Source organism: Anabrus simplex, chromosome 3 (genome assembly GCF_040414725.1).
Source record: "Anabrus simplex isolate iqAnaSimp1 chromosome 3, ASM4041472v1, whole genome shotgun sequence".
NCBI classification, from domain to species: Eukaryota; Metazoa; Arthropoda; class Insecta; order Orthoptera; family Tettigoniidae; genus Anabrus; species Anabrus simplex.
In genome coordinates, this window is record NC_090267.1 from 247,799,390 (window position 1) to 247,824,791 (window position 25,402).

The 25,402-nt window shown below is 37.3% G+C and overlaps 1 protein-coding gene across 5 annotated transcripts in view; it reads left to right on the forward strand.

The window, feature by feature from the left end:
* LOC136866203 (uncharacterized) overlaps positions 1-25,402 on the forward strand; it is an 873,476-nt gene that overhangs the window by 701,005 nt on the left and 147,069 nt on the right. For all 5 annotated transcript variants that reach the window (XR_011017926.1, XM_067142959.2, XM_067142960.2 and 2 more), the window contains 3 exons: positions 286-486; positions 3,412-3,550; positions 3,643-3,793. Coding sequence is in view for 4 of the 5 variants with exons in the window: in XM_067142959.2 (XP_066999060.2) it covers positions 286-486; positions 3,412-3,550; positions 3,643-3,793 (491 nt within the window). In the remaining variant the exon portion in view is untranslated. The remainder of the gene's footprint in view (positions 1-285; positions 487-3,411; positions 3,551-3,642; positions 3,794-25,402) is intronic.

The window sequence follows — 25,402 nt, forward strand, 5'->3', positions numbered from 1 at the left end:
CTGTAATTTTGCATTTGGAAGACGGCAAATAATATATCCCTATAATCTTACAGAAATTTAAAATATTCTCTTTTAATAATCCTTCCAGGATTAAAAAATAATGCTTAAATATCAAAATTAAAAATCATGTATTTAAGGGTTAATATGTGTGAAAATGTTATTATATTATTTTTTAATGGCTAAACGTAATTTAATTAAGAAATTTCCTTTGTACTTTCAAATCTTACTTTCCAGTAACTTTGTTGTCTCAATTTAAAATATGTGTACGTTTTATGATACATGAAGTCACTCGTTGCTTGCTGCTCGACTCCTAAGTGAGATGAACGAAGAGTTGGGACTGAACCTTGTGATAACAGATTTGTTCAACCACCCTACTGTATCATCTATGGCAAGCTTTCTGGAGGATCCATCTACTGCCAATGGAGGGCAGCATGTTCAGTTGGACCTGGAGGCAGAGGTAGACCGACATGATCAAGGAAAAGCACTGTAAGTACTCCTTGTTATAATATGCTGAGATGACTCTTAATAAGCTATAAAGGAGGGTTGTACCTAAGGTACCTTATACTTGAGAAATGATGTTCCAAAATATTTTTCATTGAATTATGTGTGAGAATGTGTTTTACCACCTCGTCGTCTTCTTTTTGAGTTTGGCCTATTGTGGACCATGCAAAACAACTGGTTTGCTTGTTCATCTTTTCCTTTCCCCCCAGAATTTCTTCATTCTTTTGCTGAGATTCCTCCTCATTTCCTTTAATCAGATGATCTTGGCCTTTTGACTTTGTTTTTCCTGGAACCCCGTGAAATGATTAAGTTTAGTTTGAAACACATTTTTATTCCAGATCTATTTTGGATCAATCCCAATTTCCTCCATATCCTTTCTTGTTTCTGCAGCCCATTTTGTGGTCACTTTTATCTTTGCAATGTAGTTTAATACCATATTTATGCAAATAATCCCCGCATATTTAAAAAAATTGAGGCACAAAATTGGGGTGCGGGTTTTATTTGCATCAATGTTGCATTTATTTTTTTTTCAAAATGAGCCTTCCTAAAATTAGGGTGCGGGGATTAATCCCCACTTTTTTAATTTTTTAATTTTTTTCAAAATGAGCCTAAAATTAGGGTGTGGCGGGGATTATTCGCGTAAATACAGTATTCTCTTTGTCAGTCGTTCTCACTCATTCTTGTGAGGTGCCCAAAAAACTTCAGTCTTCTCTTGCACATTGATCTGTAACATTCCCTTTCTGTCTGTCTTCATTTTGCCTCATCCTCCATATATCATAATTTCCTTCTTCTGGTCTGAGAATTTCCCCCAGAGAATATTCTTTCTTTCTCCTTTAGTTCTTCTATTACCCCTTTCCTGTTTCTATTTACCCTTTCTGAACTATAGATAAGAGTTGTTCCGGCTTTATAACTGTGGTGTAATGTCTTACTTTTGCTTTATAAGATACTAGTGGACTCGTGCTTCTCTGCCGCATTTGTTATAAATAGGTCAGATAACTCCTCTTGAGATTTCTGTCATAGTCATAATGTTTTGCCTACCCTTTTAAGTTTTAAAACCGGCATATAATGATTGGTTCATTTGTAATGTAGTTTATAACACTTCTTTCCATACGATATTCAATGTGCTTCGACCACTCGGGCGTATCAGGGCCTTGCCTTGCCCGAGATAGTCCAATATACAACTGGCCGTGACTGAATATTGGTTCGGGTACTCGATACCTTCTCGCTTGTGTATACGTCGACTGTTTTCTCTTGGCAGTATGTAAGTTATATTTAAAACTTGCAACAAGCTCATTTCTGCTTCCTTGTTTCATCTGGGGGACAGGTTTCAATACTCAATGAAATTTCCATTCTTGAGATATATTGTCCTTGTCTTGCCTTTCTATTTCCCTCTCTGGTTCCACTACCCTGACATTATATTTATGCTTTGTGTAGGCTCTTTTCATCCTTCCTAGCTTCCAGCTGATAAGCTGTACTTTCAGATATTTCCTCTGCAACAGGATGCACCAGCTAAACATGCTGGTTACAGATAGCTATGCTATGCTGTCAAAGGGCTGAATGTAAACATAGTCCAACAAGGTATGCAAGTAAGAACTTTAGAAACCAACTGCTGCTGCAGAGGGACTATCTGAATGCAATTTATACTTGTACCTTTCCTTGTTGCTTTTCCATTACAATTGTATTTAAATCCCAAACATTCTCATTGATTTTACATGTGTTTTTTCTTCACTTGTATCTAGGGATGATGTTTCAGCCTTCATACAGGCAGCACACCTCTATTTGATAAACAGGGTATATCAGAAGTGATGGCACAAGCTGAAATGGTGCAACATACACGATAGGGGAAGCAAAAATGCCTCAGTAAATATGGATTTGTATTTGTGAGATAATGGCAGATGTATGTTTGTGCTCCACCACTGACCTGGTTGCTTGTACACCTGCATATCATGTGTTTTATGTGTTTGTACACGTTGTGCCATGACCCTAGTTAGTACCAAATAACCAAAACACATTTACATCTCATTAACAGTTGCTTTTATTAAACACAGTGTCTGGACTACAGCTTTGAACAAGGACAACATAACATGGTTCTATATTTTGACATTTTGAGCATCTCCAGTAACAGATATGAGTGTATGATACTGTATGATGTAGCACCATCCTTATTCAAAGCTGTACTCCAGACACTGTGTTTAATAAAAGCTATTGTTAATGAGGTGTAAGTTGTGTTTTGGTAATTTGGTACTAACTTGGGCAGTTGCACTTGGAGTACAAATGCATAAACCACAGTAAATATCCATGTATACAAGCAAACACACCAATGGCAGACTGTTAACATTCATCCACCATTAACTTGTGAACAATTTGATTGCGTCTTCACGTTCACTGAAGTGTTTTTGATTCTTGTATCATATACCTTCCCCATTTCAGCTTGTGCTTCTGATGCACCTGTGTACTTACATGATGTCTTTTTTAAACCAATGAAGATTTTGAAGTTAAGTTCTAGGAAAATATCTTGTACTTGAGGAATATTTTACACCGGGTGAGTTGGCCATGTGGTTAGAGGCGTGCGGCTGTGAGCTTGCATCTGGGAGATAGTGGGTTCAAATCCCACTGTCGGCAGCCCTGAAGATGGTTTTCCATGGTTTCCCATTTTCACACTTGGCAAATGCTGGGGCTGTACCTTAATTAAGGCCACGGCCACTTCCAACTCCTAGGCCTTTCCTATCCCATCGTGGCCATAAGACCTATCTTTGTCGGTGCGACGTAAAAACCACTAGCAGGAAGGAATATTTTACCACATATTATTTAGTTCTGTTTAGCTGCTGAAATATGTTACTCTTTTAAACAGGCTCATTGACATCTTTATTTATAAGATTACAATAAATATTGCCTTAATTTTCTTCCAAGTATGGACATCCGACTTCGTGCATTTTGGCGTTCCTTTCAACTCTCCAACTCCAAATGGCGCCGTGAAAAGATCTTACTGACAGGAGTAACAGGATTTGTAGGTGCATTCCTCCTGAAAGAGCTGCTTGAATTCACTAAGGTAACTATTTCCCTCATTATCAGTAATCTGTTATACACCATACGGTTATAGCATATAAGATTAATACAGATTTTCTTTTATATATCTTATAGACAACGGTGTATTGCCTTGTTCGAGAGACCCCTGATCTAACTCCACTAGGCCGCATTAGGAAAGCTTTCACTGATTATGGAATAATGGGAACTGGAGATGAAGCCCAAGAAATGGCTAAGAAACTCGAATGGCGAGTAGTTCCAATTAGAGGTGTGTAAATTTAATGTAATTTTATGTAATGCACCTTATTGAAATTTGGACTCATTAAACAACAAGAAATAACTTTTCTCCTTCAGCAGCTCATCCTATTTCTAGACTGCATTGATGTTTTCAATGAGTCATTTCCTTTGAGCCTAGTCTTGTACCTGTAGTGGTTTCTAACTGCTTCTTTCTCATGTACAATACAATATTTAACCAAATACATAACTCGAATCCAAATCTAAGACACTCATTATTCTGAAGACTGGTTTTAATGAAAATTATATTCATGTCCTTTGAGATGAATGCATACCTGCCAGCCCTTCCGATTTACCCGGAAACTTTCCGGTTTTTAACTTGTCTTCCGATTTTCCAATTTATGTTTACTTCTTCCTATTTTTGACCAATATAACCCCTAGTATGGCAAGTACTCTTCCCCTAGGATAAATTCTTATGTGCTTGTGTAATTTACAAAACCTCATTTTCAAGCATATTTATATGATGCTTTATTTCATGAGTGTTTCGTCCGTCGCCTTTGTGTATCGTATTTCCCGCTCACTATAGCATCGTCCTGCAAGCAAGAGGGCTAGTGCATACTGTTACACCGTTTCTGTGCGTAGTTTTGTTGGAGTTGTAGGCCATGTACTTTTTCTTGCATTTCTATGCTTTCCCTCTCTGTCAAAGTCGTATGTTAGTAATGTATGGGACATATCGAACTGTTTTGTATGTGGCAGTTTCGCGTATTTGAGTGCATAATTTTAACGAGTTGAGTGCTTTTAAGGGGGGTTGTGTCAGTGACAGTTTCTGGTATTTTCTTTTCTCATTATGGCCAAAAAATATAACAAATGTTATCTCCAAGTTTCAGAGACCTATAAACTTCCGTTCATTTTACCATCTGATAAAGCATACTACCGTTATTTTTTTGCATAATTAACGCCCTTGCATAATTTATGCATTATTTTTTAATCCAAAGTTGAGAAAAAGAAATGTTCACGTATTTGACGCACCCACAACTTCGAGCATCCAACACGCATTTCCGGACACGTTTCGAAATAAAGATGTCAAATACTCAAGTAGCAGGCTTCCTATTGCGAAAGCAGGCATTCCAAATTAAAGGGCAACGTGCTGTTATTAGCCGGCAGGAAATCCCACTGCACTAGTTTTAAGAGTGTTTCGGGTATGGGACATTGTGTGATCTCAAAATTGTTTGTCAGTCCACAGTATTCGAGTAATACTGCATCATACAAACTCACGATGATCAGTTGCACTGAAACGTACGGGAATTGGGCAGCAAGTATTCAGTGTCCAAATTTTTATTCGTGTCAGTAGCACAATATACATTACAGATTGCAAATTAGATAAGATATATGAAATTTCAATATTACATAAAATTAAACAGTTATTCACAAAATATCGGCCCAGAATTTGACCACGTTAACAGCACTGATACTGACCTGTGCGAGATCAAGGGCATAGAGGGCAATTAATAAGGTTCCTTGTTGTTTGTACCATGCCACATTGACATAGGGTCTGATCCCCCTTCAGGAGGCCCCATTTCTTCATATTGTCCTTTGATCTTCCAATGTTCATGTTCCATGTAGTCCAGGTTTCTTCATGACTAGGGGGAAGCTTTTCCTCCAATTTCAAGCTTTCTGGATGAAAAGGGATCTTCTGATTCCAGAGTAGAAGTCTGGTCTTCCTTGCATCTGCACTAGCGGGACATGAGGAGTGCATAAAACTGTTCCTGGACTTCAATCGAGTGGGTGGTAGTTTGTGTCCATGTAGGGGGTGGGCTGAGCTGGTAGAAGCCCTTAACCTCTCCACATTTGCAGCTACTTCGCGTCTAATCTCAGGAGGAGCTATTCCTGCAAGGGAGTACAGTTTGTCTGTTGGTGTTGGTTTCAGACATCCTGTAATATGTTTGCATGTTTCATTCATGGCGACATCGACCTTTCTGGCATGTATAGATTTATACCAAATGGGACTAGCATACTCCCCTGATGAGTAACAAAGTGCTAAGGCTGTTGTCCTTACCGTATGAGGGTGAGCGCCCCACTTTGAACCTGTCACTTTACGGAGCAGGGAGTTCCAAGAGGAGACCTTTGCCTTGATGTTTGAACAGTGCTCCCTGTAAGTTAGAGAATGATTCAAAGTAACACCCAAGTATTTCAGTGTGTAATTATGTTCTAGGACTTTGTCCTTCCAATTCACTTGCAGCTTCCTTGATGCTTGTTTGTTCTTCAGATGGAAAGCACATACTTGAGTTTTTGATGGATTTGGTTTGAGATTATTGGTCTCATAGTAGTGAGACAAAATACCCATTGCTGAAGTGAGATTGTTTTCTATACTTCCAAAGCATTCACTCTGAGTAGCCAAGGCCAGATCATCAGCGTATAGGAAGCTTTTAGTATGAGGTGCATGTGGCTGTTCGTCGGTATATATATTGAAAAGTAAGGGAGTTAGCACACTTCCTTGAGGAAGACCATTCTTTTGTGTTCTCCATCGACTTCGCTGACCCTGAAATTCAACAAAGAATTGTCTGTTCTGTAAAAGGGCAGCAACAATTCTGGTAATCTTGAAATCCTTTGTAAGGTTGTACAGTTTTTGTAACATGATTTGATGTTGTACGGTGTATTTACATGTGATATTGCCATACATCCGGGTGTCTCCTAGGCAACAGACTAGGACCATTCCTAGACGGCTGATTCTCTCACTCCAGTAGCACTTTTACTAATCAGTGTCCAAATAAAATGTGCATTACCGCGGTAACAGAAGTGCACTTCAAGCGGCCAACAAGTCTCGCAAAGCATTTTGCGGACCAAAAAGTGGCAAGTTTCCGCAAGTAAATGAGGATCTGCTTAACACCATGCGCCCGCCAGTAGTAATATTACTACCACATGGCATGCGCCTGAGTGCCGCTGTTAGTAATACTACTACCACGATCTTTGAAATTCAGCCACTTGAAAGCTATTCACATTATCGAATTAGTTTTTGCTTTGACGTGTTGTCGATTTCCTTTACTATTGTTAGCTGGTGTTGGATCAATAGTGATTGGTGGTGCAACTTAAGGACCATGTTTCATAGCCACATGCGCTCAGTTAGATCTTACGTAATTGCTGACATACATACTCCTCGTGCGCTCCGGTTAGATAAGCTCAAATTTATGTGCGTGTGTTCTGATGATAGATTATATGACTTCACAGATTTAGAATGAAAATGTTGTGAGGCAACACTCTGCAATCATCTCTCAAGTAGTCGATTTATACTGTATAATTATTGAGATATGGATCCCGGACCTTGTACGAGTAAAGGAAATCCTACGTGTGCATACAGCCTACGGATAAGTGAACAGATTATTACGCAACTTGTGAACGATTCAGATTCTGATCTGTATGACAGTGATAGTGAAGAAGAAAATGAAAATATACAAGTCCCTTAGAATGCTGAATCATCAGATTCATTGCCAGAAGAACCAGTCGCAAAAAGACGAAGGAAGGTGAGAAGCACGGGAACACAATGGAAACAAGATATTACTCCTATGAACAGGCCCGTTGTTTCTGGTGCACCAGGACTGAATGCTAATAACCTTGGTATTTCTGCAGAATCTTCACCTCTAGATTTCTTTAGAAGGAAGGACACGCCGAGTGTACATGTAAGGTTTGCTATGACATGTCCAAACATAACACCGGTCGTGCTGTGAAGAAAATGACAACCATATATTGTTGTAAATGTGACGTAGGTCTTTGCATAGGAGAATGTTTTGAGTGTTACCATACCAAAGCTAAGTATTGGGAATAACAATGTGTAATTCTGTTATTCAGTGACTAAAAACTATCAAACTTTTCTAGTGAATTAGAAATTCAAGTGCGTGAACAAGGATATCAGAATGGACCAATATTGTAGCCTAAGTTTCTTTCCAATGCTGAAGGTAGACATTTTTATTCAATTTCGTGGGATAGCCCACTCTTTGTACAATATGTATATAAATTTTTTAATTTATAATGCAAAAACTGACAGAACTGTGATTTTTTTTCTGAGAGTGTAAATTACGCCGGCACAGGGCAGGGACACCATCTTGATACATCTGGGCTCATAGTGTTAACTATATGCTTTTGTTACTTATGCCATTTTTCATGAAATGCTGTATTTTAAAGAATGAGAAATAGCTGCTGCACATGGAATCAGTGTCTCGGATTTTAAGGTTAGCCAAGGCTTGATTAATTTTATGAAGAGAAATGGACTTTCTCTTCAACAAAGAACAACATTATGCCAAAAATGATTAATAATTTCAACCATTTTCATCACTTTGTGATTGAGAAGTGTAAAGTGAAGAAATATTTAATCTGCCTTATAGGAACCGCAGGTCAGGCGCAAATCAGTTTCCATGCCACAAAGTCGAACAAACTATAAGAAAGGAACACAGTGTTATCGTACGCACTACCTGAAGCAAAAATCAATGATGTACTGCAAAGCTTGCTGTAACAGCTTATGGCAGAAGGCTTGCACACATTGTACTAAAACGAAAAACAATGTCTAAAGCAAAATTTCCGTGAGTGATCCACGTTCGTATTCAAGAAAAAGGGTGGATGGACACGTCACTCGTACAAGATTGGATACATGTTCATGTTTATTTCACTTCTGGTCGTATTGTTAGCTTGTAATGGGAAGAATATTTTCCAGTGTCAGTACTTCAAACCCACGTGTCTAACTTACCTGATGTACCGTATTTGACTTTTCAGAAAAAAATCTCACGTCGGAATTTTACGCCAAATGACGATAACCACAAATGAGTTGAACCAGTTGTGTTTATATTATATTTGATGTATCTTTTAATAAATGTAAATGAATTGTGAATAATTTATCAATATCTCAATTCCTTGAATAATTTACACATCCAAAGTTTTCGCCTGTATTTTTCATCAAAAATGTGTGTTAATTAGGCAAGAAAATACGGTTTTATGTATTTTGTTCCATGTGTCGGTGTGACATAAATATTATTATTCGTATGTAAGTGTCATAAATAAGAATGATTAGGTACTTTATCTTGTAACCATTTTTATGTTTTCTTAGTTTAAGATTTTAAATTTAATGGTCAATTCACATTGTAACTCTAGATATGTATGCATTTTATCCTGACCTTTTTTCACCTAGACAGTGGTGGAATATATGTGATGAAATCCAAGAATTAATAAATCTTCCTATTTTTGGTTTCTAAAAGTTGGTAGGTATGTGAATGTCACATTGATTGGCATATCCAAGTAGATGGTTGCCTGATCATCGTTACTGATTGGCTGAGTAAATAGTCATATTCTTTTCCTAGTTTTATTGCATAATGCTGAAATGAAGAAGTTTCCTAGAATGCTGCAGGGAGATGCTGTGCTAACGTTCTTCTGCATCTCAACACTCTTCATCATTCTCATACACCAGCCCATACTAGATTGAATGTCACAATGAACATCTCACTAACTACTTCTACAGTTTTCACAGGCACTGGGGTGCCAAAGTTTTGTCCTGCAGGAGTCCTTTCAAGTCCCAGTAAATCTACCAGTGCAAGAATGGTATGTTAAAGCATCTTCAAATACCACCATACTGAGTTGAGATTGAACCTGCGAGCAGATTAGATACTTGCAGCTCAAATCTACACACACAGTTAGGTATACTTATGGTGTGTTACCATCTTTCAACAATAAAGAGAATTACTTCATTAAAACACTTTGAACCAACTGAATATGGCCCCCTTCAGCAACTGACTCCCAGGAACAGGGACACTTAATGTTTGTACCAGATACCAAATTGTGTATGAAAATTCATTTATGTATCTTGTGACCACATTATCTTACAAGAAATTTCAATTGTATCTTTTTGCTAAGAATGGTATTCTGAAGTCTTAAGGACATGTCATTTGTGGCTGCTGATGTAGAGAATCAATCAATCAATCAATCAATCAATCAATCAATCAATCACTGAGTGCTGTCACCCAGGTGGCAGATTCCCTATCAGTTGTTTATCTAGCCTTTCCTTAAAATTATTTCAAAAACTTTGAAAATTATTGCACATTTCCCATTATAAATTACCGTATAATATCAGTATAGTTGGTCTGTTATTGAACATTATAAATTTTCCACCTAACTCATTCCTGGTTGCCAGTGTTTTGCCCCACTGCGCTAAGCTGGGCTTATCAGTTATTAAATAGCAAACCTACCAAGACGAATGGCTAGTGCATACCGTGGAGGCCACTGCGTAGGCTACTTGGAGCCACCAACAGTTCCAATGCACTATGAGAGACTTTGTCTCACTTTACAAAAACTGATGCCTGCCTGGCATATCTATATCAAATTACCATATTCCAATCTTTAATTCCTCTTCCTACAAAAAAATATTTGCTACGGTTTATCCTCTTGAATCCCAATGTTATTTTCGTATTATGATATTTCCTACCTTTAAAAGCTCCACTCAAGTTTATTAATCTACTAATGTCATTCCATGCCATCTCTTCACTGACAGTTTGGAACATATTGCTTAGTCGAGCAGCTCATCTCCTTACTCCCAAGTCTTCCCAGTCCAAAGTTTGCAACATTTTTGTACCACTATTCTTTTGTTGGAAATCACCCAGAACAAATCGTGCTCTTTTCCTTTCAATCTTTTCCAGTTCATGTATCAAGTAATTCTGGTAGGTGTCGCATACATGGAACCATACTCTAATTGGGGTCTTACCACAGACTTGCACACTCTCTCCTTTACATCCTTACTACAAACCCTAAAAACCCTCATAACTTTATAAAGAGATCTGTAACCCTTATTTACAACCTCATTAGTGTGATTACGATCTTTCCTTATATTAACACCTAAGTACATACTTACGGTGATACCCATGAAGTACTATCATCCCATCAACACAGTAATTAAAACTGAGAGGACTTCTCCTTTTGGTAAAAACTTATAATCTGACTTTTCATCCCATTTACTAGCATATCATTGTCTGCTGTCTATTTTACAATATTTCCCAGGTCTTCTTGCAGCCACTCACAATCCTGCAACTTATATTTATTACTCTATAGATTAGAAAGCCTTATCTGTGATGCCAGTTCTTTAGTTATGTGATTTATATATCCATCAGAACAAATTTTGTAGTGTTCATTTTCCTATGCCCATGTGTAAAGGAAAATTAACCTTACTGTACCGTAATATACGAATGTATGCTTGCATTACGTATTTACGCACTCCTATTGTATAATGCACGTTAGGTTCATTTTCGGTTACTCGTCGGCATAGGAAAACGAACACAACGGACATTGCTCTGATTGGCTGCATATCCATATGTGGCTGGGAGGCGTGACCAGTCTTAAGGAGAATAATCGATAGGAAGAGCTTTGTGGATTACAACCTTTTACCGGTGAAGCGACGATATATTGTACAAGAAAACATAAAGGTAGATTTCCTGGCACATAAAAGAACTATAGGATAAAATTCTGGCACCTTGGCATTTCTGAAAACTATCAAAGTAGTTAGCGGAACATAAAAACAATAACATTTAAAACATTAAAAACATAAATCTATATAAATAAAGTTGTAGGGGGTCCGCTGTCTGTAATTTTGTTTGTTTAGCCAATATTTCAGATATTTATTCAATTTAGATCAACTCAGGATGGTGTCAGTGGTTTTTAGGTTTTGTGTCTGTTTGTCCATTTGTTCCACCATCACAGCAAAACAGCTGGATAGCTTTTGGACAAACTACAAATTTAGAATTTACTCATCCAGGGGAAAGTTTAGATATGCATATGATTAAAAAAAATCACTCAATAGGCTTGGGTTTTATAGGAAAACCACAACAGTTTTCTTCTATTTTCTCTTATAGTATTGATTTTCTGCTCTGCATTGAGTGATCGACAGACCGACAATGAGCCTACCGGTTACCATGGCAACGTCTCTGGCTGCTTTCCAGCAGGAAAGTAACATAATGCCATTTTCATCAACATTCTTGTAATATTATTTAATATTTAACACAATGTGTACATACTATTTTAAAAAATAGAGAAATTCACTGTCAATACAAGGTTTCATCTTAAGCATAATGAGAAAGATTAAATGTTCTTTGTATGCAGTCGAACAGGTGATATAGGCTCCGTGCACTGCTGGGAAAAATGCACCGCTGCGCTACGAGTGGCGAACATTGTAAGTTAATGCGATCACTGCGCACATATCTCTATCGTTTCACAGAGTGTTGCCATGGCCAACTAAATAATAACAGTGGGATTTCAGAGTGTTTTATGCAACAACAATCGGCCAAATTATTCCAAACTTCCAGAAAGTGGTCATGTATTAAATTTACATGAAAAACTGTTCACAGGAAATAGCAACAGAGTGAATAACTGCAAATATAAGAGAAAAACGTAGGTTCATTAGAGACACTACCATTTCACGATAGAGAAAACATAGTAATTTATGTAATACTAGCAAGATACCCGTGCTTCGCTACAGTATTATACTGAAATTTATAATTGAATGCTTATTGTTTTAGATATATAATCCGCTGAAATTCGCGATCTGACTCGTTTTCTATTATTTTACAGCACGTTTCCTCCCATTTTTCAATATTCCTTTCCAGCAATCGATTTCGTATTTCCCGGGCTAGGCTCAGGTATTCCTCCTGGTCAGTTGGGTCCGTAAATCTTTGCCATCTTTTCCTTTAATCATTTTTAATATGGATAAAATCCTTCAGGAGATCTGGCGTGGTGTCATATTGGGTGCCTTGGCGGCACTGAACCCGCGGCCGGACTGCATTCTTAGTCATTACCCGTCCAGGAGCCGTTGCCAGTGCGGTCCGCACATTTGACGACGGTCCGGAACATTATTATTATTATTATTATTATTATTATGCGTTGCTGGAATGGCTGATGACAGGGAAAACCGGAGTATCCGGAGAAAAACCTGTCCCGCCTCCGTTTTGTCCAGCACGAATGTCACATGGAGTGACCGGGATTTGAACCACGGAATCCAGCTTTGAGAGGCCGGCGTGGTGCCGCCTGAGCAACGGAGGATCCTTGTAAGTACATTAATAACAGTAAAATCAATTGGTCTCACCTCCTTCTACACCCCACCGCCGTTAAGTTTATTTACCGCCAACCCCCCCCACCACACACACAAAAAGAAATGAAAAGAAGGCGTGTTTCTTTATGTTTAAGGGAGATTCCAAACACCAATGTTCACGTCTATTACCTTCAGTTTTGAGATATAAGTATCCCCATAAAAGTAATTTACTTTTTTCACTTCATTTCACACTACTCCCCCCCCCCCCCAAGTGAACTTTCCCGAAAAAAATACTTGTTTCTTTAATAGTAAAGGATCTTCTAAATACCAATTATCACGACTCTAACTTCTTCCGTTTTTGATTTATGTGTCCTCATGAAAGGAATTCAACTCCTTTACACTCCCGCCCTTCAAAATGGTTTCCCGCCCAAAACGCGTTTTTCTTTGTTTTTAAAGGAGATCCAAATACGAATTTTCACATCTGTAATAACTTTAGTTTTTATTAGATGTATGTATTCTCATACAATTAAGCCAATTAATTTTTGAATTCTTTCGCACCCCCCCCCCCCCCGCTTCATTGGATTTTAAGAGAATACGTGTATTTTTACTTTTAAAGCAGATTGAAAATATCAAATTTCACGTCTGTAAAATCTTCATTTTTGATATATCAGTAGCCTAATTAAAAGAATTCAACACCATTTTCAGTCACTTTAACCCCCCCTCCACCCAGGTGATATTTCCGAAAACTAAAAATACACGTTTCTTTATGTTTAATAGAGATAAAAAAATACCATTTTTCACTTCTGTAACATGTTAAGTTTTTTAGATATACTGTAAACATTCTCATTTCAAAATTTCACCCCTTTTGAGTTCCCCTTAAGTGGAGTTTCCAAAAACAAATCACCTATGTTTCTTTACATTTACAGGAGATTCCAAACACCCACTTTTTACGTCTGTAACATTTTACGTTTCCAAGATATTCTGTAGATATAGTCTTTCAAAAATTCACCCCAATTTGTCACTCCTGTTTAACCGCCATTAATTGGATTTTCCGAAAACAAAATATACGTGTTTCTTTATTTTTAAAGGAGATTCTAAATACCAATTTTCACATCTATAACCTTTAAAAGTTTTGAGATATAGATACACTCATTTTAAAATATTACCCCCTTTTCACCCCCTCCCTTAATTGGATTTTCCAGAAACAAAAAAATACGTGTTTCTTTATTTTTAAAGGAGATCCCAAACACCGATTTTCAGGTCTGTAATATCTTCAGTTTCTGAGATATAAGTAGCCTCATTAAAGGCATTCAACCCTTTTTCTACCCCTTTTCACTCCTCCTATTGCGATTTTCCGAAAACAAAAAAATACGTGTTTCTTTATTTTTAATGAAGATTCTAAATACCAGTTTTTACATCTGCAAACTTTAAAAGTTTGGAGATAGAGATTCACTCATTTTAAAAATTCACCCCCTTTTCACCCTCCCATTAATTGGATTTTCCAAAAACAAAAAAATACGTGTTTCTTTATTTTTAAAAGAGATCAAAAGTACCAATTTTCAGGTCTGTAATATCTTCAGTTTCTGAGATATAAGTACCGGTATCCTGATTGAAGGCATTCAACCCATTGTTCCCCATTTTCACCCTTTTTCACCCCTCCTATTGGGGTTTTCAGAAAACAAAAAAATACGTGTATCCTTATTTTAAAAGAAGATTCTAAATACCAATTTTTACATCTGTAAACTTTTTAAAGTTTTGAGATATAGATACACTCTTTTTAAAATTTCACCCCCCTTTTCACCCCCTTAGCGATGGAATATCAAAAAATCCTCTCTTAGCGAGCACTTACATCTTAATATGAATATATCCCCAAAATTTCATTTCTTTATGTCCAGTAGTTTTGGCTCGGCGATGATGAATCAGTCAGTCAGTCAGGACAAGTTATTTTATATATATAGACTAGCAAGATACCCGTGCTTCGCTACGGTATTATACTGAAATTTATAATTGAATGCTAATTGTTTTAGATATATAATCCGCCGAAATTCGCGATCTGACTCGTTTTCTGCGAGAATCCGCCAAAATTCGCGATCTGACTCGTTTTCTAATAGATTACGGTATGTTTCCTCACATTTTTCAATCTTTCGTTCCAGCAATCGATTTCGTACTTCCCGGGCTAGGTCCAGATATTCCACCCCGTCAGTTGGGTCCCTAAATCTTTGCCATCTTTTCCTATAAGCGTTTTTAATATGGATCAAATCCTTCAGGAGATCCGGCGTGGTGTCGTCTTAGGTGCCTTGGCGGTACTGAACCCGCGGCCGGACTGCATTCTTAGTCATTATCCGTCCAGGACCATTTTCCAGGGGGGTCCGCACATTTGACAACGGTCCAGAACATTATTATTATTATTATTATTATTATTATTATTATTATTATTATTATTATTATTATTATTATTATTATTATTATTATTATTATTATTATTATTATTATTATTATTATTAAAAGATGTTCTGAACCCCACAGCAAGCTGCAAGATCGCTACTTGGCGGTAAATTACATCTGCTGCCAGTGTCATTGTTACAATGTGACCAGCACCATCGTCGCGCGTAGGCAAGTGTGCGGGATTTCTGGCGATACCAATGACATACTTCCGTGCATTGTTGACCTTATTGTAGAGGTGAACAATTTGAGGGTCCATCTCATTCCTATCGTTTATTTCAAATGTGTTTAAATTTTTATTTACATGCCAGGAGGATCTACTGTAATCTAAGAACGTTCTCCGAAGGAAAAGATGGCTGTTGAAAACCAGCCCAGGAAAGATTAAAAATGATCGGTTTATAATCAGAATAAGCACATCGAAACTATATAGCCTGTTTCCAGTCATTCGACAGGGTCAGGAATGGAATGAATAAAGCCCCATCTAGCAGCGACAATAAGAATTGTGCCGGCTGCCGAAGCACACCTCTGGGGCAATGATCGTTGAATGACAAATGAAATGAAATATTGGACAGTGTTGCTGGAATGAATGATGAGAGAGAAAATCGAAGTATCCGGAGAAAAACCTGTCCCGCCTCCGTTTTGTCCAGCACGAATGTCACATGGAGTGACCGGGATTTGAACCACGGAACCCAGCTGCGAGAGGCCGGCGCGCTGCCGCCTGAGCAACGGAGGCTCCTTAAGTACATTATGAACAGTAAAATCAATTGATCTCACCTCCTTTTACACCCCACCGCCGTTAAGTTTATTTACAGCCCCCCCCAAAAAAATAGAAGACGTGTTTCTTTATGTTTAAAAGATATTCCAAACACCAATGTTCACATCTGTTACATTCAGTTTTGAGATATAAGTATCCCCATAAAAATAATTCACTTTATTTTCACTTCCTTTCACACTCCCCTCCCCCCCCCCCCACCCCGTAAGCGAATTTTCCAGCAAAATATACTTGTTTCCTTAATAGTAAAGGATCTTCTAAATAGTAATTATCACGACTCTAACTTCTTCAGTTTTTGATTTATGTGTCTTCATGAAAGGAATTCAACTCCTTTTCACTCCCGCCCCCCAAACGCGTTTTTCTTTGTTTAAGGAGATTCAAATACCAATTTTCACGTCCGTAACAACTTTAGTTTCTATTAGATGTATGTATTCTCATACAATTAATTCAATTAATTTTTCAATTCTTTCACCCCCCCCCACCCCCCCTTCATTGGGTTTTCCGAGAATACGTGTTTCTTTACTTTTAAAGCAGATTCCAAAGCAGATTTTACGTCTGTAATATCTTCATTTTTGAGATATCAGTAGCCTAATTAAAAGAATTCAACACCATTTTCAGTCACTTTTACCCCCCCCCCCTTCCACCCAAGCGGTATTTCCGAAAGCTGAAAATACACGTTTCTTTATTTTTAATAGAGATAAAAATACCATTTTTCACTTCTGTAACATGTTAAGTTTTTGAGATATACTGTAGAAATTCGCTTTTTAAAATTTCACCCCTTTTTATTTCCCCTTACGTGGAGTTTCCGAAAACAAATCACCTATTTTCTTTACATTTACAGGAGATTCCAAATACCCACTTTTTACGTCTATAACATTTTACGTTTCTCAGATATTCTGTAGATATAGTCTTTCAAAAAATTCACCCCAGTTTGTCACTCCTGTTTAACCCCCATTAATTGGATTTTCCAAAAACAAAAAAAATACGTGTTTCCTTATTTTTAAAGGAGCTCCCATATACACATTTTCAGTTCCGTAATATTTTCAGTTTCTGAGATATATGTATCCTCATTAAAGGCATTCATCCCATTATTCACCCATTTACACCCCTCCTATTGGGATTTAAAGAAAGCAAAAAATACGTGTTCTTGTATTTTTAAAGAAGATTCTAAATACCATTTTTTTACATCTGTAAACTTTTAAAGTTTTAAGATGTAGACACACTCATTTTAAAAATTCACCCCCCTTTTCACCCTCCATTATTTGGATTTTCCAAAATCAAAAAAATACCTGTTTCTTTATTTTTAAAGTAAATCCCAAATACCAATTTTCAGGTCTGTAATATCTTCAGGTTCTGAAATATAAGTAGCCTCATTAAAGGCATTCAACCGCTTTTTCACCCTTTTCCACCCTTCCAATTGGGATTTTCCGAAAACAAAAAAATACGTGTTACTTTATTTTTAAAGGAGATTCTAAATGCCAATTTTTACATCTTTAAACTTTAAAAGTTTTGAGATATAGATAGACTCATTTTAAAAATTCACCCCCTTTTCACACCCCCCATTAATTGGATTTTCCAAAAACAAAAAATATGTATTTCTTTATTTTTAAAGGAGATCCTAAACACCAATTTTTAGGTCTGTAATATCTTCAGTTTCTGAGATATAAGTATCCTCATGAAAGTCATTCAACCATGTTTTCACCCCTTTTCACCCCTCCTATTGGGATTTTACGAAAACAAAAAAATACGTGTTTCTTTGTTTTTAATGAAGATTCTAAGTACCAATTTTTACATCTGTAAACTTTAAGAGTTTTGAGATATAGATGCACCCATTTTAAAAATTCACCCCCTTTTCACCCTCCCATTAATTGGATTTCCCCCAAACAAAAAAATACGTGTTTCTTTATTTTTAAAAGAGATCAAAAGTACCAATTTTCATGTCTGCAATATCTTCAGTTTCTGAGATATAAGTACCGGTATCCCGATTAAAGGCATTCAACCCCTTTTTCACCCTTTTGTGCCCCTCCTATTGGGATTGTCTCAAAACAAAAAAATACGTGTTTCCTTATTTTTAAAGAAGATTCTAAATACCAATTTTCACATCTGTAAACTTTTAAAGTTTTGAGATATAGACACACTCATTTTAAAAGTTCACCCCCCCTTTTCACCCCCTTAGCGACGGAATATCCAAAAATCCTCTCTTAGCGAGCACCTACATCTTAATATGAATATATCTCCAAAATTTCATTTCTTTATGTCCAGTAGTTTTGGCTCGGCGATGATGAATCAGTCAGTCAGTCAGTCAGTCAGTCAGGACAAGCTACTTTATATATATAGATTTGTGGTGATAACAAGATTCATTTTCATGTACACATTCAACAATGCTGTCTTCACAAAAATTGTTTGGCCTATCTCTAATACGATATCATGTTAGCGTAGGTTAATGTTGCGAGGGAGGCCTTGGTAAAAAGAATAAAAATATTTCCAAGAAATGTAAGCATATTTCTGCTGTTATTTATACAGGTTACTCAGAACATGTCACCTCACGTACTGATGAACCCTGTGAATGGCCTGGACCTTGCATCTCAAAAGCAGGGAAAGAGAAACACAACAAGGAGAAGAGCTTAGAGGAACTTTTTCCAATAAAAAGGCACAGGTTTGATGTTGGACCAACTGAAAATATCAGAATATCTTAACGTCGCCAATCAATTATTGTGTCTCTATTTATAATATGATCGTGACCACCTCTGTAATATAATGGTTAGTGCTACTACTTTCCTTTGTTGGGGGCCCGGGCTTGATTCCCGATACAGACAGAAATTTAAGACTGACATGAGGGTATATGCAGCTCATGTTCATTAGGGGTTGTTTGAAAAGAGTTGCACCACCTCGGGCCGAGGACAGAACTTTAGGTATGTAAAATGCGGTATTTCTGTGAGCTATTGATATTGTATAATGGAAGCCTATTTCTATAATTAGCCTATATTTGTCTACTGCCTTTTAAAATCCATTTTGTGAGGTTGTAACAGAATACACTACTATAAAATTTCACATTGTGGTCTGTAGTACAGTACGGTATGTTATTATTATTATTATTATTATTATTATTATTATTATTATTATTATTATTATTATTATTATTATTATTTATTTTGCACACTTTCGTGGTAATGATGTTCAAGCAATTGTACATATTTTAGGAAATCAAAGCAGAATAAACCTTAATTTACACTACAGTTTTATGTAGAATTTGAACTCATAAATTTCCGTACAATTCCAGTCATGGCAATGACCACCGTCTTCTGCATGGTCTTGTGTTGATATCCAACTTCTTCAGTATTATTATTATGGCTATCATTAAGACTGTGTTAATAGGATACAATGTATCTCTTACAGTATGACGTGTGTACTTTAAAAAAGATGGCCTATTGTAGCTTACTTTGAAATTTAACGTTGCTATAATAATTACTTTGTAATTGTTAACTTTTACATTGTGTAGAGAGTTGTTGTGTATTAAATAAATATACAAATCCTGAATCACTTCCTGCGATTTACTGCTAAGATCCACCGTCTTTTCAAATCCATTTTGTGAGGTCGTGAATGAAAGCTCTGTACTACAGTATCTATTAATGCAGTCAAGAACAAGCACATCATTCTGCTGGAACATTGTGACATTAAAATATAATAATCTGAAGACAGCACTCTAAAATAACTGAATAAATGCATGTAAATATCACACATATTCCAGCTTATGGTGAGCTGTTGATGAAGATGCCTCTAAGTAGTTCTCATAGTATCCACCCACATCAGCAGAGTGCTATGCGCTCGGAGCCTATAGTGAACAATGTCAGCTGCAGATTTCACAAACACAGTCACTGGATACCTGGTGAAAATCTTTCTTGTTACAAATACGGTGATGAAAGCCGTAAATTGCTCATCTCGTATAGAGGTGACGTAGCTCAAAATTGGCTGATTTCCATTCATCATTGTTCATGGCAAGAGTATTAAAGAATTCCGGGTCCATTTCTGCAGTTTTCTGGAGACATTCATCCAGGAACCTTTTAGTAGCTGTGGTTGGTGCCAGATTATAAGTTGTCATGAAGTGTTCTATAAAGGAAGAATTTTCTGCTATCTGGTATACAAGTCAATTTGGTGAAAACTTTGAGATGCAAAGTGATTTTTTTATGTATGTGGCTTTAGTTCTGTCCAAAGTTTTCTGATTTCTGTATCAAAGGTATGACCATATAATCTAAATTGCATACAATGCTACCGGTGTAACTTTCAGCTTGAATAATGACATAGCTGTTCTTAATGAAAAGGATTTGAAATTGCGAATCTCCATTGCAGCCTTTATCACAGCTACTGTTCTATCTTCAATGTGCATTGTGAAAGTGAATCCAGTGACTTGTAAACACCCCTAAATATTTGAAAGATTTGATTATTTCTTTTGTTTGGTTTCCGCAGGTAACTATATCCGTTGATGACAGTTTCCCTCCTTTTTGCAACTTCATGACCTTTGTCTTACTCTGGTTTATATGCATATCATTCTTTTGAGACCATTTCACTAGTCTATTAAGAGCTTCATGTAATGAGCTCTTGCTGTTGCTCATTATAACCATATCATCCGCATATAAGTACATATTCACATCCCCAGTTACTACTTTTTGTACTACGTCATGTGTGATCACATTAAACATCATGGGACTCAAGGGGTCACCTTACAATACAACATTCGTTTGTATGATGTCTTTTGACTGAAGAAGACCATCACTAATGTTTATTATATTCCCTTCCATGATGTTATCAACTGGAGGAAATGATCTTCAGGTCTTAAAGCTGCTTCAAGCTTCTCTGTGAACTTGCGGTTGTTCCTTGCGTAGAAGGCGAGAGAGACGTCAAGCTGCCATTCTGCATGATATTTGAGGAATACTATTGGAGGTTACAATCGTCTTTGAATAGCACTAAGGGGGGCTGTTAATATTCGAACAGTACCGCAGAGTTCAGCTCATTATTTCACACCGTAAGGAGTTTTCTGGCATTTGCTATAATTTTTACTGTATTTCTCTTCTACTTCTGTTTTCTGCTTTAATTTCTTGCCTCTGCCTTGCCTCTCTAGGCTTAAGTAATAACACCATGAGTTATCTTCTTATCTGGTGCCTAAGAATCCTTACGCCTAAATTTGTCCTGTGTTACCAGTTCTTATATCCGTAACTTATATCATCACAATTTAAGGAGGGACATTTCATTTTCCAATACATCCAGTTGGTATTTACATATTTGTCCTATCTGTCTGTCCTCAGTTATAATCCTATTTCCTATTAATTTCAACCTTCTTAACTGTATTACTTTCTTCCTTAATTACACCGTATGTGTGCGAGTGCTAATCCGGAAACCTGGACATTCTTTTCTTTGAGGAAAAATTTGAAGCTGTTCATATACATGACATTTTGTCCCCAGTAAATATAGAAATGTGGAGGGAATTTCAATGACGGTGCAGACCTTTGTTTCGGGGTAATTGGTGGCTAAATGGTAAGTCTATCACAAAACAGATAGCAAAATCACAGTTCAATTTGGAGGGATCTACAACTTTGGTCCTATAACAAATTTTTGTATCTCGATTCCTTATATGTAACGTAGAGCTCCATTTCTCAATTTTAAGCGAATTTTGTACTTTTTACACGTATATGTTATCGTTTGACACACTTATAGGAATGATAGAATTATCGAATTCTGCATTCACATTGACACGACCAGTGGTCATATATTAGCCAAATTTTCTGATTCCAACTGCCACGTAAGTATCCAAATAATAAAGTAATGTGTGAAAACTGTTCCCAAATTTCATGATATTCAATGTTTCTAACCCAGTCTAATCCATAAATATAGGAGATACGAGAAAATGTCATAGGTCTAACCATGTAGAACACTAAAAGAGGCATCTAGTGATGGAATCCATTTGTTGATATCAGTTACCCTTTAAAAGCAGCAAAATCTCGAAATGAAGTTCTGCACTTATAAACGTGCCCAAGCTATCTATATAAATAAAGTTGAAGGTGGTCCGCTGTCTGTAATTTAGTTTGCTTTGCCAATTTTTCAGATATTTATCTGATTTAGGTCAACTCAAGACCTTATCAGTGGTTTTTAAGTTTTGTGTCCGTTTGTCCGTCTGTCTGGTTTTCCGTCTGTTCCACCATCACGGTGAAACGGCTGGATAGGTTTTGACCAAACTTCATATTTAGAGTGTACTCATCTGAATGAAGGTTTAGATATGCATATGATTAAAAAATCACTCAATAAACTGAGGGTTTATAAGAAAACCACAACAGTTTTGTTCCATTTTCTCTTATACTATTGATTTTCTGTAAAATCCGTGGACTGTATGTGAAACACCCTTTCATTTTAAACAACTTTTGTTATGAGCATAGTTTCACGTACTCTTCAAATGACGGAGATAGTTACTACTTTCTGTGGGTTTCATACTCTTCATTGAGTGACCGACAGTCCGGCAATGAACCTATCGGTTACCATGGCAACGTCTTTGGCTGCTTGCCAGCAGGGAAGTAACATAATGCCATTTTCGTCAACATTCCTGTAAACTCGTGGTTGTTCATTGTGTAGAAGGCAAGAGAGACATCAAGCTGCGATTCTGCAGGATATTTGCAGAATACCATTGGAGGTTACAATCGTCTGTGAAAGGCACTAAGGGGGGCTGTTAATATTTGAACAGTACCACAGAGCTTAACCCATTAATTCACACGTAAGGTGTTTTCTGGCATTTGCTATAATTTTTACTGTATTTCTTTTCTACTTCTGTTTTTCTGCTTTAATTTCTTACCTATGCCTTGTCTCTCTAGGCTTAAGTAATAACACCATAAGTTATCTTCTTATCTGTTGCCTAAGAATCCTTATGCCTAAATTTATCCTCTGTTACCAGTTCTTATATCTATAACTCATATCATCACAATTTAATGAGGGACATTTCATTTTCCAATACTTCCAATTGATATTTACATATTTGTCCTCTCCAGCTGTCTTCAGTTATAATCCTATTTTCTAGTAATATCAACTTTCTTAACTGCACTATTTTCTTCCTTAATTACTCTGTATGTATGCAAGTGCTAATCCAGAAACCTGGACACTCTTTCCTTTGAGGAAAAATTCCAAGCTGTTCAAATGTATAACATTTTGGCCCTGGAAAATAAAGAAATGTGGAGGCAATTTCAGTGACAGTGCAGATCTTCATTTCAGGGCAGTTGGTGGCTTAACAGTAAGTCGTATCACAAAACAGATAGCACAATCACTGCTCAATGTCAAGAGATCTTCAGCTTTGGTATTATGTCTTTTTGTCCTGTCTCAATTCTTTATATATTAGATAGCGCTACATTACTCTATTCTAATCACATCTCACCAATTAAATTGAAATAAGATATATAATGGTTCAATCTTTTCAATACAAGTAGAATTAGAAATGTAATGTTACATTCCTAGTTGATTAAAATTGGTACCAGTTTCGACCACTGATCCAGGTCATCATCAGCCGACCACTTAAAATATAAAGAACTATGCATAGGAAAACAATAGGTGATGTATAAATCTTTCACCAGTTGCAGTTTATGAAGCATTATAACACTTTAGGGATTAGCACTGCATGTTGAAAGTTCCCAAAATCCTGAAGAAGTCTAGGATCAATCACATAAATTAAGCAAGACGCAAGTTCTTGGAGAGCAGCGAAACATTTGTGCTGACCAGCACTGTGCTTCCAAATGTTTAGGAAAACTCAATGAAAAATTAAATAGTTCAAGGATCAAGCCTCCAAATGCTGCTAGGCATGAAATCATACAGTGCAGTTTAATATACTTGACAATAGAAATATATATTAATGTTTATAGAATATCGTATGTCAGATTCTTGAAGTTTGGAAATGTGGAACAGTTGACATAAGAAACAATTGTGAAAAGAAAAAAGTTCAAAAGTGCAATATTAGAACAACTGAGAAACGTATTTACACAGTGTATGATTTCTTGAAGGAGAAGAACTCAGGTAGTTCTCGAGGTGGCGTAAGGTATAAATTTAAATTTAAATGTAATAATGATCTGAACTGTAAGTGATAATATAATACACAGTTCAATGTGGAAAAGAAAAAAGAGAGAAAAACAAAGATGTTAATAGAAGATAAGTAGGTGTGGATCAGAATATACACTATGTGATCAATAGTATCCGGACACCTGGCTGAACATGAATGTACAAGTTCGTGGCGCCCTCCATCGGTAATGCTGAAATTCAATATGGTGTTGGCCCATCCTTAGCCTTGATGACAGCTTCCTCTCTCGCAGGCATACGTTCAATCAGGTGCTGAAAGGTTGCTCGGGGAATGGCAGCCCATTCTTCATGGAGTGCTGCACTGAGGAGAGGTAGCGATGTCGATCAGTGAGGCCTGACACGAAGTCAGCGTTCCAAAACATCCCAGAGGTGTTCTATAGGATTCAGATTGAGACTCTGTGCAGGCCAGTCCATTACAGGGATGTTATTGTCATGTAACTACTCCACCACAGGCCGTGGATTATGAACAAATGCTCGATCGTGTTGAAAGATGCAATCGCCATCCCCGAAGTTCTCTTCAACAGTGGGAAGCAGGAAGGTGCTTTAAACATAAATGTAGGCCTCTGCTGTGATAGTGCCATGCAAACTAAGGGGTGCAAGCCCCCTCCGTGGAAAGCACGACCACACCCAACACCACCACCTCCAAATTTTACTGTTGCCACTACACATGCTGGCACGATGATGTTCACCCGGCATTCGCCATACCCACACCCCGCCATCGGATCACCACATTGTGTACCGTGATTTGTCACTCCACACAACGTTTTTCCACTGTTCAGTCTTGCAATGTTTACGCTCCTTACACCAAGCGAGCCGCTCGACTATGAAATCCAAATTTTCTAACCTCCCACCAAACTATCATAGTACGTGGAGTGGATCCTGATGCAGTTTGGAATTGCTGTGTGATGGTCTGGATAGATGCCTGCCTATTACACTTCACGACCCTCTTCATTTGTCGGCGGTCTCTGTCAGTCAACTGACGAGGCCGGCCTGTACGCTTTCGTGCTGTATGTGTCCCTTTACATTTCCACTTCACTATTACATCAGAAACAGTGGACCTAGGGATGTTCAGGAGTGTGGAAATCTTGCATACAGACTTCTGACACAAGTGACACCCAATCACCTGACTACGTTCGAAGTCCGTGAATTCCGTGGAGTGCTTCATTGTGCTCTCTCAGGATGTTGAATGACTACTGAGGTCGCTGCTATGGTGTACCTGGCAGTAAGTGGCAGCACAATGCACCTAAGATGAAAAACATATGTTTATGGGGGTATCCGGA